Source organism: Capra hircus, chromosome 22 (assembly GCF_001704415.2).
Source record: "Capra hircus breed San Clemente chromosome 22, ASM170441v1, whole genome shotgun sequence".
In the NCBI taxonomy this organism is placed as follows: Eukaryota; Metazoa; Chordata; class Mammalia; order Artiodactyla; family Bovidae; genus Capra; species Capra hircus.
In genome coordinates this window covers 53,352,892-53,365,931 of record NC_030829.1, presented here as the reverse complement: position 1 = coordinate 53,365,931, position 13,040 = coordinate 53,352,892, and the positions used below count along the sequence as shown (strand labels likewise).

The 13,040-nt window shown below is 46.1% G+C and overlaps 1 protein-coding gene across 5 annotated transcripts in view; it reads right to left on the bottom strand.

Moving 5' to 3' along the window:
• The window catches only part of FYCO1 (FYVE and coiled-coil domain containing 1), an 80,196-nt gene that overhangs the window by 54,455 nt on the left and 12,701 nt on the right, over positions 1–13,040 (bottom strand). For all 5 annotated transcript variants that reach the window (XM_018067084.1, XM_018067079.1, XM_018067083.1 and 2 more), the window contains exons 3-7: positions 11,973–12,079; positions 10,112–10,237; positions 6,689–6,795; positions 3,746–3,889; positions 495–585 (exon numbers count right to left, since the gene is read on the bottom strand). In XM_018067084.1, coding sequence (XP_017922573.1) covers positions 495–585; positions 3,746–3,889; positions 6,689–6,795; positions 10,112–10,237; positions 11,973–12,079 — 575 coding nt within the window. The remainder of the gene's footprint in view (positions 1–494; positions 586–3,745; positions 3,890–6,688; positions 6,796–10,111; positions 10,238–11,972; positions 12,080–13,040) is intronic.

Genomic DNA, 13,040 nt, shown 5'->3' with positions numbered 1-13,040 from the left:
AACTATATGATACATTCCATTCACATAGATAACAAAATTCACCAAACTGACCTTACCCACTAGCATTCACTGAGCACTAGGCCTGCGCCAAGCCCTCAAGCACAGTAAGTGCATACCTTTGTCTACTCCCTACAACCACCTTAAGGGCTGGGATAATTGTTATGAACCCATTTTACAGATGAGAGAGCTCAAGTTCCGAGAAGGTAAGTCACCTTCCCAGAGTCACACAGATGGCGAGTCAGGATATGATCTTGCCACTTTTAACCACAGTGCTAAATCACTTCTTCTAAAACACTTCAAAAAGTTTTAAAAAATAACAATTTTAAAAGGCCTGAATTCCTTTTGGTTGTAAAAGCCTGGACTCTAGGAAACAGTGGGTAGAACTGAGGGATTATGTGGCTTGGGGCTGGAACACCAGGTGTCTGCAAACGTCCCCTGAGTTGGGCGGGGCAAGGACATGATAGACAGGAAGGCCCCAGCCTTCCCGGCATTACCTGCAGGTAGCTGCTCACCAAACTGCTCATGCTTGAGCTTCGGCTGGGTGGTCTCCACAGGTAAGCGGAAGAGCTGGTGGCCAGGGTCCTCCTGTGGGGCCACAGAACAGACATGCCTGCCTCAGAGCAGGAAACACACACACACACACGTGGGGAGGCCTTGGTTGTCAACTAGCAACCAGGTAGTGGCAGGGGTGATGCCCACCCAGGTACAGTAAGGAGGCAAAGTCCAACATTTCCACCAAAGCACACATTCAGGTTGGTTGTGGCCGCTGGACTCCACTGCTGAAGTCTAAGCACGGTGGCTTTGCTCCCACTGTCAAAAAGGAACGATATTCTATTTTCCCAGTTTGAGGTTTAAGCTTTCCTAGAAACTTTGGTGCCAGACACTACTTGTCTGCCACTGAGGAACCAGTAGCAGTCAGTCTGGTAAACAGAGGTCACGCTGTGCTTTGGGCCTTGAGGTCACTGCTTTACAGTACGTTACACGGGTGATATGGCGGGAAGACCTCTTCTGGTTCACGTGACCACACCGGACACTTTCCTTACCGCGGAAAGTTCTATTTGATGGCACTAGTCACTGCAAACGAAATGCACTTTCACTTAACCAGAATCTGTCCCTTAATCTACAATTACTGCATTTTGCACCTGTTAGTCTCCACAACCCAGCGACTGCACTTGTCAGCATCTACCTGGAAGACAGTCACGTACGTGTGGGTGCTCTCGGCAGTGTATCATGGTGGAGAAAGCAGAACAAGTCTGACTCTATCACTGGAGAGACAGAGAGCCTCTTTACTCACACAGAGGAACACTACGCCACGCACTGGTCATCTATTTTGTAAAGCGCCAGGCAGTGAATAGTTTTGGTTTGTAAGCCTTATGGGCTCTGCCACAACAACTCAACTCTGCCACCATAGCCTGAAGGCAGACCCATAGACAGTGGGCAAACAGAGGTGTGTTACACACTGCCCTGTGGGCCATGGTGTGCCAGTCCCACCCCGCATCTGTAAATCTCCCTGTGCAATTAGCTAAGAACCTCAAAAGCAAAGTGGAAGAAAAAGGCAAGTTGCAAAAGAATAGCAACTTCATGATTCAATGTATGCAAATGCAAAAAATATACATATAAAATAAAACTATATATATATTTATGAGAACACACAGTAAAACACAAAAATATCTGGGAACGACACTCATCAACTACAGGGTTGTAATTGCTTCTAGAAAGAGAGAGATCAGAAAGGATGGCCATGGGGTGGGGCTTTATTTGAATCTATATTTTATTTCCTAAAATAAAGGGTATTGGTACCAGTTTGAAAGGGCTTTGACTGGCCAAATATGAGATAACTTGAGTTTAAAATTATTACAGTGATGAATATAACCTATTGAAGAAAAGAAGAATCCACAAGTCAGTACTGCTATAAATAAGCAAATGAATAAACAGATGGAGAAGAAAGAAAAGATCTTCCTCACAAACAGAACGCCAGCTACTAATGCAGAAGGAAAAATGGACTCAGAAAATCACTCTGATAACCATGACAGTAATTGATTCAGGAAAGATTTACCAATGGATGCTAACAGGAGAGAGATTTAAAAGAAATAGGATAAAAGAAAAGAAAAATCAACAACCACCTAGTCTCAAAATGTCTTCCAATCAGATAACATATTAATTACAAAGAGAGAAAACTTTAGGAGAAACCTGGCTAACACCAGCATAATCAAATGATGATGGTTAACCTCACTAGTACTGAAATAAATCAACATCCTGTGCCTCTGGGTACAATATACCAAGAGGACACAAAACCTGGGGTATTTCTCCCAAAATGCTTACCCTGAATACAGTGACGGGAAAGTACACTAGACAAACGCAAATCAAGGAACAAGTTACGAAACAGCTGGCCTCTACTTCTCGAAAATGTCTATGCCATAAACAAAGAAGAGAAACTATCCCAAGTGAACAAGGACTAGACCCTTGACAATGCACTGACGGGAGCCTGGACTGCCTCAAAGACGTGTCTGGCATAATTCTTCAAATTTGAGTATGTTCTGTAGACTGGATAGCAGTATTGTATCCATGTCAATTCCCCGATTTTAACAATTGTACTGGGGTTGTATAAAAGGATGTCCCTGATCTAAGGAAATACAGAATGAAATACTTAGGAGTAAAGGGCAATCACGGCTGTAACATATTTTCAAATGAGAATGGAAACAAACCACATTTACATAAGGAGAAAAAGTGATATGGAATTCCCTGACAGTCTAGTGGTTAAGACTCCATGTTTCTGCTGCAAAGGTGCAGGTTCAACTCCTAGTTGGGGAACTAAGAATCCCCAAACCATGAGGTGCAGCCAAAAAATGACAAAAGAAAACAGAATGATAAAACCAGTTGTAGTAAAACACTGATAACTAGGGAATTGAGGTGAAGGACAGATGAGCACTGAGTACTGGTTTTATAACTTTTCTGTAATTCTGAAATGATTTTAAAATCGCACCATTCTAAAAAGGACGTGTGAAGTAAATATGGCAAAAATGTTGGCTCTTAAGCCCCAGTAGTTGACACATGGGTTCCATTATAGTCAGTACTTTTTCCTCCACAGAAAGAAGTCCCTAATAAGAAATTCAAAAAATTGGAATTAAAAACAAAACATACCTTTTTTACAGAAAGCAAAAAAAAACAACAACAAAGAGTGCTGGGTTTGAGTTGAACTCGAGTCTGGTGCCCTGGCCCTGCTCTTGCCAGCTGTGTGGCACTGGGCAAGTCTCTCCACTCTCTGCACCTGTTTGCTCAGCACCTCACTCCTGAAATGGGTGTTGTGTGAATGCAGTTGTGTGGGCGCTACACTGGTGTAGGGAAAGAAAACACAGCAGAGCAAACTCTCCAACAACCCTTGTGTGATGAGCTTTCTATCCCTCTCATTGGTGTCCATGATAATCACTGTATCCAGGAGAACACAACTGGGAAAAGCCCACTTGCTTCCACTTCGCTCCACACTGAGTTCCTTAACACATCTGAAAACCCTGGGTTTTGCATATGCATCTCCACTGACTCATACCACCTAACCAACTAGGTTAGTTTAAGGCTGGAGCCTTCAGATGTTATCGCTAGTCATGATGCCACCAAGTCTGTAAAATGAGCAAGCATAAGGTAATTTACTGCATTAGCAAAACTGCTTTGAGCGTACTGATAGCAAGCTTCAAAACTTCAAACACCTCTTTCCCCTCTTTTCAACCAAGCAGTTAATTCTTCAAAGTACCTGGCAAACGTTGGCCAGGCAGCATCCAGGTCATAGCCCCTCGATGCCAGGTCAAACTGGACGTCAGTCAGCTCGTAGAGTTGGCCCACGATGTCAGAGCTCAGCTTTGGCTTCAGAAAGGGGCTCCTTGCATAGTACCAGTCACTGCAGAAAAACATGGAAAGGGGTCAAGTACAGGGACAATAAAGAAAATGGAAGAGAGCATTTAGTCAGTCCTCTTAGCATGGCTTTGCCTCATCAAATTGCAACTCAGGTACTAAAGTAATTAAAGGCAGACACAAATATACACATCCCAATGTGATTTTCACCACTGAAGTATGTAACTCTTAAACTCACTCTCCTTCAAGGAATTACTGAAATGAACTAGATGCTTATTTGTTTATTATTTATATCTTATCTATTCCCCCAAAGAATGTGAGAAACCTTAAATTTGAATTACCGTCCAGGAAAGGGCAGTTGTAAGGGAAAGAACACTTCCTTTTTACAAGAACATCTTGTCTTCTATCCCTTCTGGAGAACGCAATACAGGACATTGAACTCGCTGCTAATTTCTGTCCAGACATGTATTAAAAAAGTCAAAGAACAAAGTACCTCCACTTTGAGGTGGTGGCTGTTTTACCTCATGTGAGACAGTAAGAATTAAAGAGACAAGACTGATGAGTTTAATGAGCTACGTGGCTGAGTTCTGGGAACTGGGAGAGACTGTAAGTCAGTTTATGACGGCTGTCACTGAACATCACAACAAAACAACCTTCAAATCAAACGTGCAAAGGTTTTCAACTCACATGAATTCACAAAGCTTAGCACATACAAGAGAAATATGCATTTACACAAATCTTAAAGGTGACACAAAATGCAACAAAATATTTCCCAATAGTTTTTCTTTAATTCAGAAGTATCTCTTTGATTAACTGGAAGAAGCTCCAGAGGCAGCAGGGCAGCCAAGAGGTTCAGCTGACAGGCTCCTAATCTGGCATCCTCTCCCGGCTCCACGTGCTCAGTCCTGCTCTCCGTCCTGTCCTCCTCCCCCTGCTGAAGGGGTGGGAGGGGCACGAGGAGCACGAGGGGCCCAAAGGCCCCCCATCTGGTTGCTGTCACAAGCTCCAGGGAGCCCAGACCAACGGGGCCGGCAGTGACTCAGTGTCTCTGGTGAGGCCCCAGGCTCGCTAGTGTTAAAGATTTCACAGGTGGTTCTGTGGAGAGGCATGTCTGCCAGCACCAAGGACATGCCATCCACCAGGGGAAAGCACCTGGCATTAGGAGTTCCGAGACCTGAACCCCAGTTTCTGCTCCTCACCTGAGCATCAGTGGGGCCCAGACAGAGGCATCTGGCCTCCCTAGGTCTCTGTCTCCCGACCTGTGACAGCGCAGGGCTTCCTGCTTCGTGGGCACCAAGGCCTGCGGTCAGGAAGGGGAGGAGAGGATGACAGCTGGAGGCCCCTGCTTGTGCCAGGATGCGGCAGACAGGTACTGCCACTGCGGCTGCCATTATTGCTATTATAATCTTTAAGTTTATCACACTTGTTTGAGGGCTCCTGAACTTGTTTCAGAGGCCTCATACACTTTAATGCCTGGTGAAAAGTGTTCAAAAAAAATTGTTCACTACAAAAACAATAATTTAAAAAGAAAAAAATGACATATTCCTACCTTTTATTTATCACCTCATGTTCTCATATACTTTCTAATCCTTTTATATGTTTTTTTTGCAATTTCTTCATTGTTGCCATTAGGACAGAGAAGATTTGCATTCTTTTTCCTTGATCGTTATATTGTTATTTTCATTGTTGCTATACAGACTTCCTTATTAGAATTTTAAATGATGTCATGCTGTGCCATTTAAGCTAATTTGCTGTAATTTTACAGCCCTCGATCATTGGACATGGATGGTTTCCACTTTGTGTATTATAAATAGCATCATAATTTTCTTTGATAGTTGGTTTACAAGTACTATGTTAGTTTCACGAGTACAGTAAAGTGATTTGGTTACACACATATATGTACATGAAATTAAAAGACGTCTGGCTCCTTGGAAGACAAGTTATGACAAACCTAGACAGCATATTAAAAAGCAGAGACAGAGACAACAAAAGTCTATATAGTCAAAGCTATGGTTTTTCCAATAGTCAAGTACGGATGGGAGAGCTGAACCATAAAGAAGGCTGAGCGCCAAAGAACTGATGCTTTCGAACTGCGATGCTAGAGAAGACTCTTGAGACTCCCTTGCATTGCAACGAGATCAAACCAGTCCATCCTAAAGGAAATCAGCCCTGAATATGCATTGGAAGGACTGATACTGAAGCTGAAACTCCAATACTTCGGCCTCTAAGCCACCAGGGAAGCCCAATACTTTGGCTACCTGATACAAAGAGCCGACCTACTGGAAAAGGCCCTGATGCTGGGAAAGACTGAAGGCCAAAGGAGAAAGGGGCAACAGAGGATGAGATGGCTGGATGGCACCACCAACTCAATGGACATGAGTTTGAGCAAGCTCCGGGAGACAGTGAAGGACAGGAAAGCGTGGCGTGCTTTAGTCCATGGGGTCGCAAAGAGTTGGACATAACTTAGCAACTGAACAACAACAATATATGTACATGGCTATATTTTAAAAATTCTTTTCCATTATAGCTTATTACAAGATACTGAATATAGTTCCCTGCACCATATAGTGAACCTTTGATGTTTACTTTATATACAGTACTATGTATCTGTTAATCTGATACTCGCAGTTCACCTCTCCTCCAGAAGTTTGTTTTCTGTGTCTGTGAGTCTGTTTCAACAGTTTCATAAATAATTCATTCATAGTGTTTTTTAGATTCCACATAAGAGATATATGATATTTGTCTTTCTCTGTCCAGTGTAAGCAGTACCATTACTATTCATGAGGGGCCTTCAGGTCATCTCTGAATCACATGGGGGTAAAGCCCAGAACTGTCATGTATTTACCTGGTCACTTTGGTGTTCATGAAGCACTGCTGTAAAGTGTCAGCCAACCTCTGGTGCACCAAGGAGTAGCGAATAAATGCTCTTCCTTTTCCAAGAGATGTTCGGAGCTGGAAAAAGCAGATAAAATAGAAACCAAGAGCTGTTAGCCTAATGCCAAACACAGGCCTCCAAGGATGGCTGGCCAAAACAGAAACAGGGCGGAAAATGCCACCCAGTCCTCCCTACACATAAGCTTCACTCAAGTCCCTCAAAGAACACTGAACATTTGAGAACGTCGCCTCAGAGAAAAAGGCCTAAAGTGTGTGGACGTCTTGCAGGCCTCCGTCTGAGAATAATCTGTGGACTCCAGCAAACGTGCCATGGAAGACACAGTCGTAAGAGGCTCAAGCATCTACTGTGGATTCTACTGGAAGGTCATTCTTCCTCCTCTGCTCCCTCAGAATCCCTGGGTTTAGAGTCAGAGATGAAAATGGTCTGGTTTAATCTGGAACCTTTAGAAAACAAGCCGGAGATAAATGGAGGGCTCCTCATAGCAGAGGTACCCTTGAGGAGCGAGAAATGGTCTTCGTTTAGCACATGTCTGGGCTGGGTTTTGAAGTGCTGGGAGAAGAGAGGCCGCAGAAAAGGTACGGCGGCTTGGCTGGAGCCTGTGTGGAAGCGGGAGAGGGAGGGCAAAAGGCAGAGGAGTGTCAGGGGACCTGGGAGGGACGTAACTGCCTCCCCTGCGCCCTCAGGGAACCGTCAGTAAAATCCACACATCTGCCAGTGCTTTCCTGGGGGGATCTCATTTCAGCTATGCCAGCTCACTGGGTTTAGTCAGAAGGTGCCCAGGGGGTGAGGGCAGGGGAGTTTCTAGGTGGCCGAGTTACACTGAGGTAATGAAAAATGGGTGCAGTTCTGTTTCAATAACCCTGAGGTGGATAGAGGGTCCGGGTGCAGGCCTGCCTTCACAACCTCTCCCCACAGAGAAAAACACGGCTTCTAAAGAGGTTTCTGGCTTGTTGTGATAGAGGTGGGATAAGCCGGTCAGTGAGCCTGGCCCTAGCAAGACGTTTGAGATCAGTATGCAAACCAGGGTTCGTGCTCCCGATGATCCAGCCCCAGCAGCTCAGGGTAACAGGCAGGAGCTCACAACCTGCCAGCTTACCACACGCACCTGTTCTCAGGCACTGGCTCTGACCGGGCTAAGCCAAGACTCATTCCCTCCGCGTCTCTTCAAAGGTCACAAGTGTTTACCTTGGTGGCTGGGGGAAGGGTGGCAGCGGTCTGACCAAAAGACGGTCCTAACACTTCACTCTTCAGAGTTCCCTGGACAGTAAGGAGGTGCAACCAGTCAATCCTAAAGGAAATCAACCCTGAATATTCATCGGAAAGACTGATGCTGAAGATGAAACTCCAACACTTTGGCCACCTGATGTGAAAAGCCAACTCACTGGGAAAGCCCCTGATGCTGGGAAAGACTGAGGGCAGGAGGAGAAGGGGACGACAGAGGATGAGATGGCTGGATGGCAGCACCGACTCAATGGACGTTGAGTTTGAGCAAGCTCTGGGAGATGGTGAAGAACAGGGAAGTCTGGCGTGCTGCAGTCCGTGAGGTCGCAAAGAGTCGGACATGACTTAGTGACTGAACAACAACAGCACCCCTCCATCCTATTAAGAAGCTAACCATGGTGCTGGGCTGAGACAGGAAACACGAGGTACGGCCTCCAGCACCAGCACGCTCACGACGCTGTAAACATCCCGGCTCCCAGCACCTTTCAGCTCAGGGCTCCGTGTGCTCTCATTGCTGACTTGAGGAAATGATACCACAATATGAGGTAGTTTTAAAAAATGAGAAGGTGTGAAACCTCATAAGACATTTCTGTCAGAGTCTGTAAGACATTTCTCCATGTGAGTTTTGTGGGTCTGGGGTACAGCCAGGGGGGTTGGAAATGAAGGTGGTAGCAGCAGCCTGACCCACTGGCTTTGTAAAATCCACCACGGCATGTCCACAAGGAGTGGATCCCGACGGACGCTCAGGGAGAATGACATCCCCACGTCCAAATGCTTTTCCACTTATGAGTGAGGTGAGAACCAAGTGCTCAGCGGTGACAACCAGGGACCCAGGCAGCTGGGAACAGCTGAGCAAGGCATCGTGAAGTGAAGCGTATTGGTCACACACACATCCACACCCAGGTCCCGCTGAATCTAAAAAAAAACCCCACATAACAGCTCGTATCTGTAAGCTCCCAAGGAAGGGGCCTGCCCTTATTAATAAAATGGCCATAGTAACAGCACTTAGAACATTTAAGGGAGAACATTTGAGGCTACATTTTAAGTCAGACCTATTAACCGAATCCATTATATGTGTGAAAGGAGTTACGTTGAAAGGTGTTTTTAAACATCCTTTGGGGAAGGGAACAACAGTTCCTTTGTATAGGAAATGAAGATACTGCATTGCCTTTTTTTAAGAACTTTTTGAGATCACGGGTCCACTTTCATCATTCAATACCTTAAGTTTTGTTAGCATCTAATCAAAACTCACTGCACCACAGAGAGAAGCAATACAACGCTTAATCATGTACCTGAGTGTGCCACCAGGCACGATCTCACAAGATCTGTCTGTACATCTGGACATTAAACCAATTCCTCTGAGCCAGAATCTTCCCTCATTTTCTCAGCTGTCAGAAGGTACAGCAGCTGGAAGATGCCCAGCCCTCAGTGTCCACATGTCTAACGCCGTCATTCTCTATAAGAAGAAACCTACCCGGCTCCAGGTGGCACGGCTGAGGAGTCCTTCCCAGGGCACATGACCCTGTGGCCTTTGTGGGAGGCCAGCCAAGGAGCATGTGCTCTGATTTTAAAGGGACCTTAGACTTACTAATGAGATCTCGAAAAGAAAGATGAAATGTATAAACCTCCTGTTTCAAATCTAGGTGGATTCCCTAATGTGCAAAGTTATTCACTAACAGATGGACTCGACTGATGAGACAGAGAATGTGTGCTGCTGTTGATCCGGGGTTTTATAAAACAGCAAAGCAATGGCATTCTGCTCTTGGGGGCTTAGAACTTAATGTGGGAAGTTGCTTACTGCTGGCATTTTAAGAAATGTCTCTCGAGATCCTACTTCACTCTCTTCATCTCAAATTCAAGTTTTCTGGGCATAGAGAAAGTAGCCTTAGCAAACTGTAAGGATTTTCTTTAAGAAACTGATTCTTCAAAAAAAAAGGTGACGGTGTCCTGTGCTGTCCATCTCTTTGTGGGTACCACGAGCAGACTGCAATGGGAACAGCCCACCCTGTGAGGTGACGTGTGGGCTGGGGTCTCACACACAGTCTGGACTCAGCCACTCTTTGGTGTGGTAAACGCTCACCTGGCAGGCTGCTGTGAGAGAGGCTTAAGCTGGAGAGGGGAAGAGGTGAGATCATTGGTTGTTTCGCTCACCTCCGAGATGGACTTGACGAATCGGATCCCATCGTTTGCACCCTTCACCTTGGCCAGGCAGGCACAGAAGTAATCCCAGTAGTCCTTCTTGTTGCCCAGGAGGGTGGCCTTCTCTTTCTGATCAAACTGGGCAGAGAAAGGAGAGAGAGAACGTTCAAACACACTGCTGTTTATCCCACCATTTAATGATGGGTAATAATAACAGCTTCTTAGTTGCCTGGCACTGAGTGAGGCTCTTTATTGGCATTATTTTTACTTACTGGTGAATAAGGGTGTTTTAGTCCCCAGTTTATAGGTGACGAAACAGACTAGGAGAGGTTAAGCAACTAGCTCAAGGTCATATGACCAGTGAGATTCAGGAATAACAGGCCCCCAAAGTGACCCCTGTGCATAGAGCTGCGTGGAAGACTCCAAAGGTGCTATTAACACATGGGAAAGAAATGAAAGAGAAAAGTTCCAGGGCAACATGAAGAGTTATTAACAATGTCTCGACATAGGGAAATGTGTTAGTGACATCTTACCCCAGTTACGCAACTCAAGTTTCAGTACTGTTTCAATATACGTAGAATAAATCCAAATAAATGTCAGCCCTGAGTCATTTCAAAACCCAAACCAAAATGGGTGAATTCAGGGAAAAAAAAAAAAAAGCCCATTAATACTTCCACAGTGCAAAACAACAGAACCAGTTGAAAAGGCATGTGAAAGGTGAGACTTCAACACCTTTCTCCAGTGGGCTGAGACACCTCCTCCAGTGGGCTCTCACGCCATACACTCTGGTGGGAGGCGACACTGCCGACTTATGGTGTTCAAATGATAGAGGGTATCTTCCTATAACCTAACGTTCTATGGCATTTTTTCTGATTATTAAACATGTGCATACATCATTAGGAGGTCTGGATAAAACAAACTAAAATAGAAAAGAAAAAATTATAATGCCTAACACCATCACCCTGAGATAAGTTTTGTTATTGTATTGGTCCATTTCCTTCCTACCTATTGTAGTTGCCTATATATTTCCACATCTGCAGGTTCTCTAGATCTGTGCTTCTTGAACCGAGCAGATAAAAGCTTGGTTATACAGTGCATGTGTTAAAAGAAAGCTTCCTGGGCTGACCTCAGAGATCCTGATTCAGCACGTCAAGGTGGGAACCAAGAGGGTACTTCTGCCTTGCTCCCAGGTGATGCAGATGCTTCTGGTCTATGACCACACTTTGAGGAGCAAGGCTCTAAAATGGGGACTTCTGGATAGTCTTCAGAGGGCCCACAGCCTCCTGGAAAACATGTGGCCAGGTACGTATGACTATGTTTGGGGAGAGAGTCCATAGCTTTCACTGGGATGCCAAAGGGTATGGGACTGCCCCAAAGTGAAGGTCCCTGCTATACAGAGACCCTGTGACCTGCACTAAGAGGACGTACGTCTCTGAAGTGGAGCGACAGTCGCTCCATCATCTCCGACTCTGTGACTCCATGGACTGTAGCCTGCCAGGCTCCTCTGTCCATGGACTTCTCCAGGCAAGAATACTGGAGCGGGTAACTGTTCCCCTCTGCAGGGGATCTCCCTGACTCAGGAATCGAACCGGGATTTCCTGCATTGCAGGTGGATTCTTTACCAGCTGAGCTACCAGGGAAACTAAACTCTCTGAAGAATGCTCTCAATTCCCAACACCATACTAAGGGGCAAGAATCTGATTCCCCCGAGGATCACACTTGGATGCTGGGGACGGCTCTGGCCTTCAGTCCAACCAGGAGGGCTCGACAGCTCCACTGAGCTTTTGGAGCTGCGCCCTGCGTATTGATGAGGCAGCCAAGGGGGAGACAAGACAGCAGAGCAGAAAAGCAACACACGACGGGAGTCACTTACTTGGAGGAGGTACTCAAGTTTATAAGAAAACTTATGCAAGTTGGTGCTGTCGTCTGTGATGGGTTCCCCTGCTTCCTTAGATTCTCTGCTTAGTTCTGTCACAGCATCTTTAAGACAACAAACAGGAACATGTAACCAGATGGAGGCTGGCCTCAGAGAGAGCAGCAGGATGACCCAGGGCAGCAGGAGTAAGTGGTCCCCGATGGCAAAGCACTGAGCACACGCGGGGTGCTGCATAAGCATCCGTGGGCTGGAGCTCCGAGTCAGAAGGCATGAGGCTGTCCTGAGAGCCCACAGGTACTTTATGACAGCTCGCTGACTCGGCACCTTTCTCGGTTGGCCCTGTAAGCCCACCAAGGCCTCGTGACTTGCAAGCAGTATTTGGACAAAACGTCCGCTGCGTGGACGAGTTCTACGGCAGTCCCTAACACAGACTTCCTGAGGGCTTTATCCTCTCCCCACCATGTTTCTCGTTCCTCACTGTAACTCCACTGCTCAGGACAGGTAGGCCCAGGCTTCCTGAGGACCCAGAATGTGCAAACAGTGGCCATGACGACAGCAGCAAGAGTGACACCGCCATCTGCTCCTGCCAGCTGAGCGCTGCTGAGGGGCCAGGCCTCTGCGCAGCTTCCTTATTCAACAGAGTGCTATGAGGCAGGAACTGCTTTATTGCAACAAATCTAAGACGCAATTGATTTTAAGATGAGCCCAATTTCATAGCTGTTAAAATGTGAAGGAAAAAAAAATGGTACAAGGCAGAATTGACAAAGGTGGGCATTTTCATCCCCACTTTACAGACGAGGAGCTCACAGAGAGGTCAGAGTACTTGGCCAAAGATTAAGAGCGGCCAACGGCAGAGCTGGGACAAGAACCCTGGTTCTCTCAAGAGACCCAGGGGTCCTCTCTTAACTTCTAAGACGATTTACCTCCCAATGCAGAAAATGAGGAAAAACCCCTCTCACTCTCACTCACAGCCCTTCTGTGGGACAGAGGGACTGTCAGAAGGTGGGTCTGGTTTAGACCCTGAGAAAAACGTCCCCAGCTGAGATGGTTTGGGATATGCAGGAC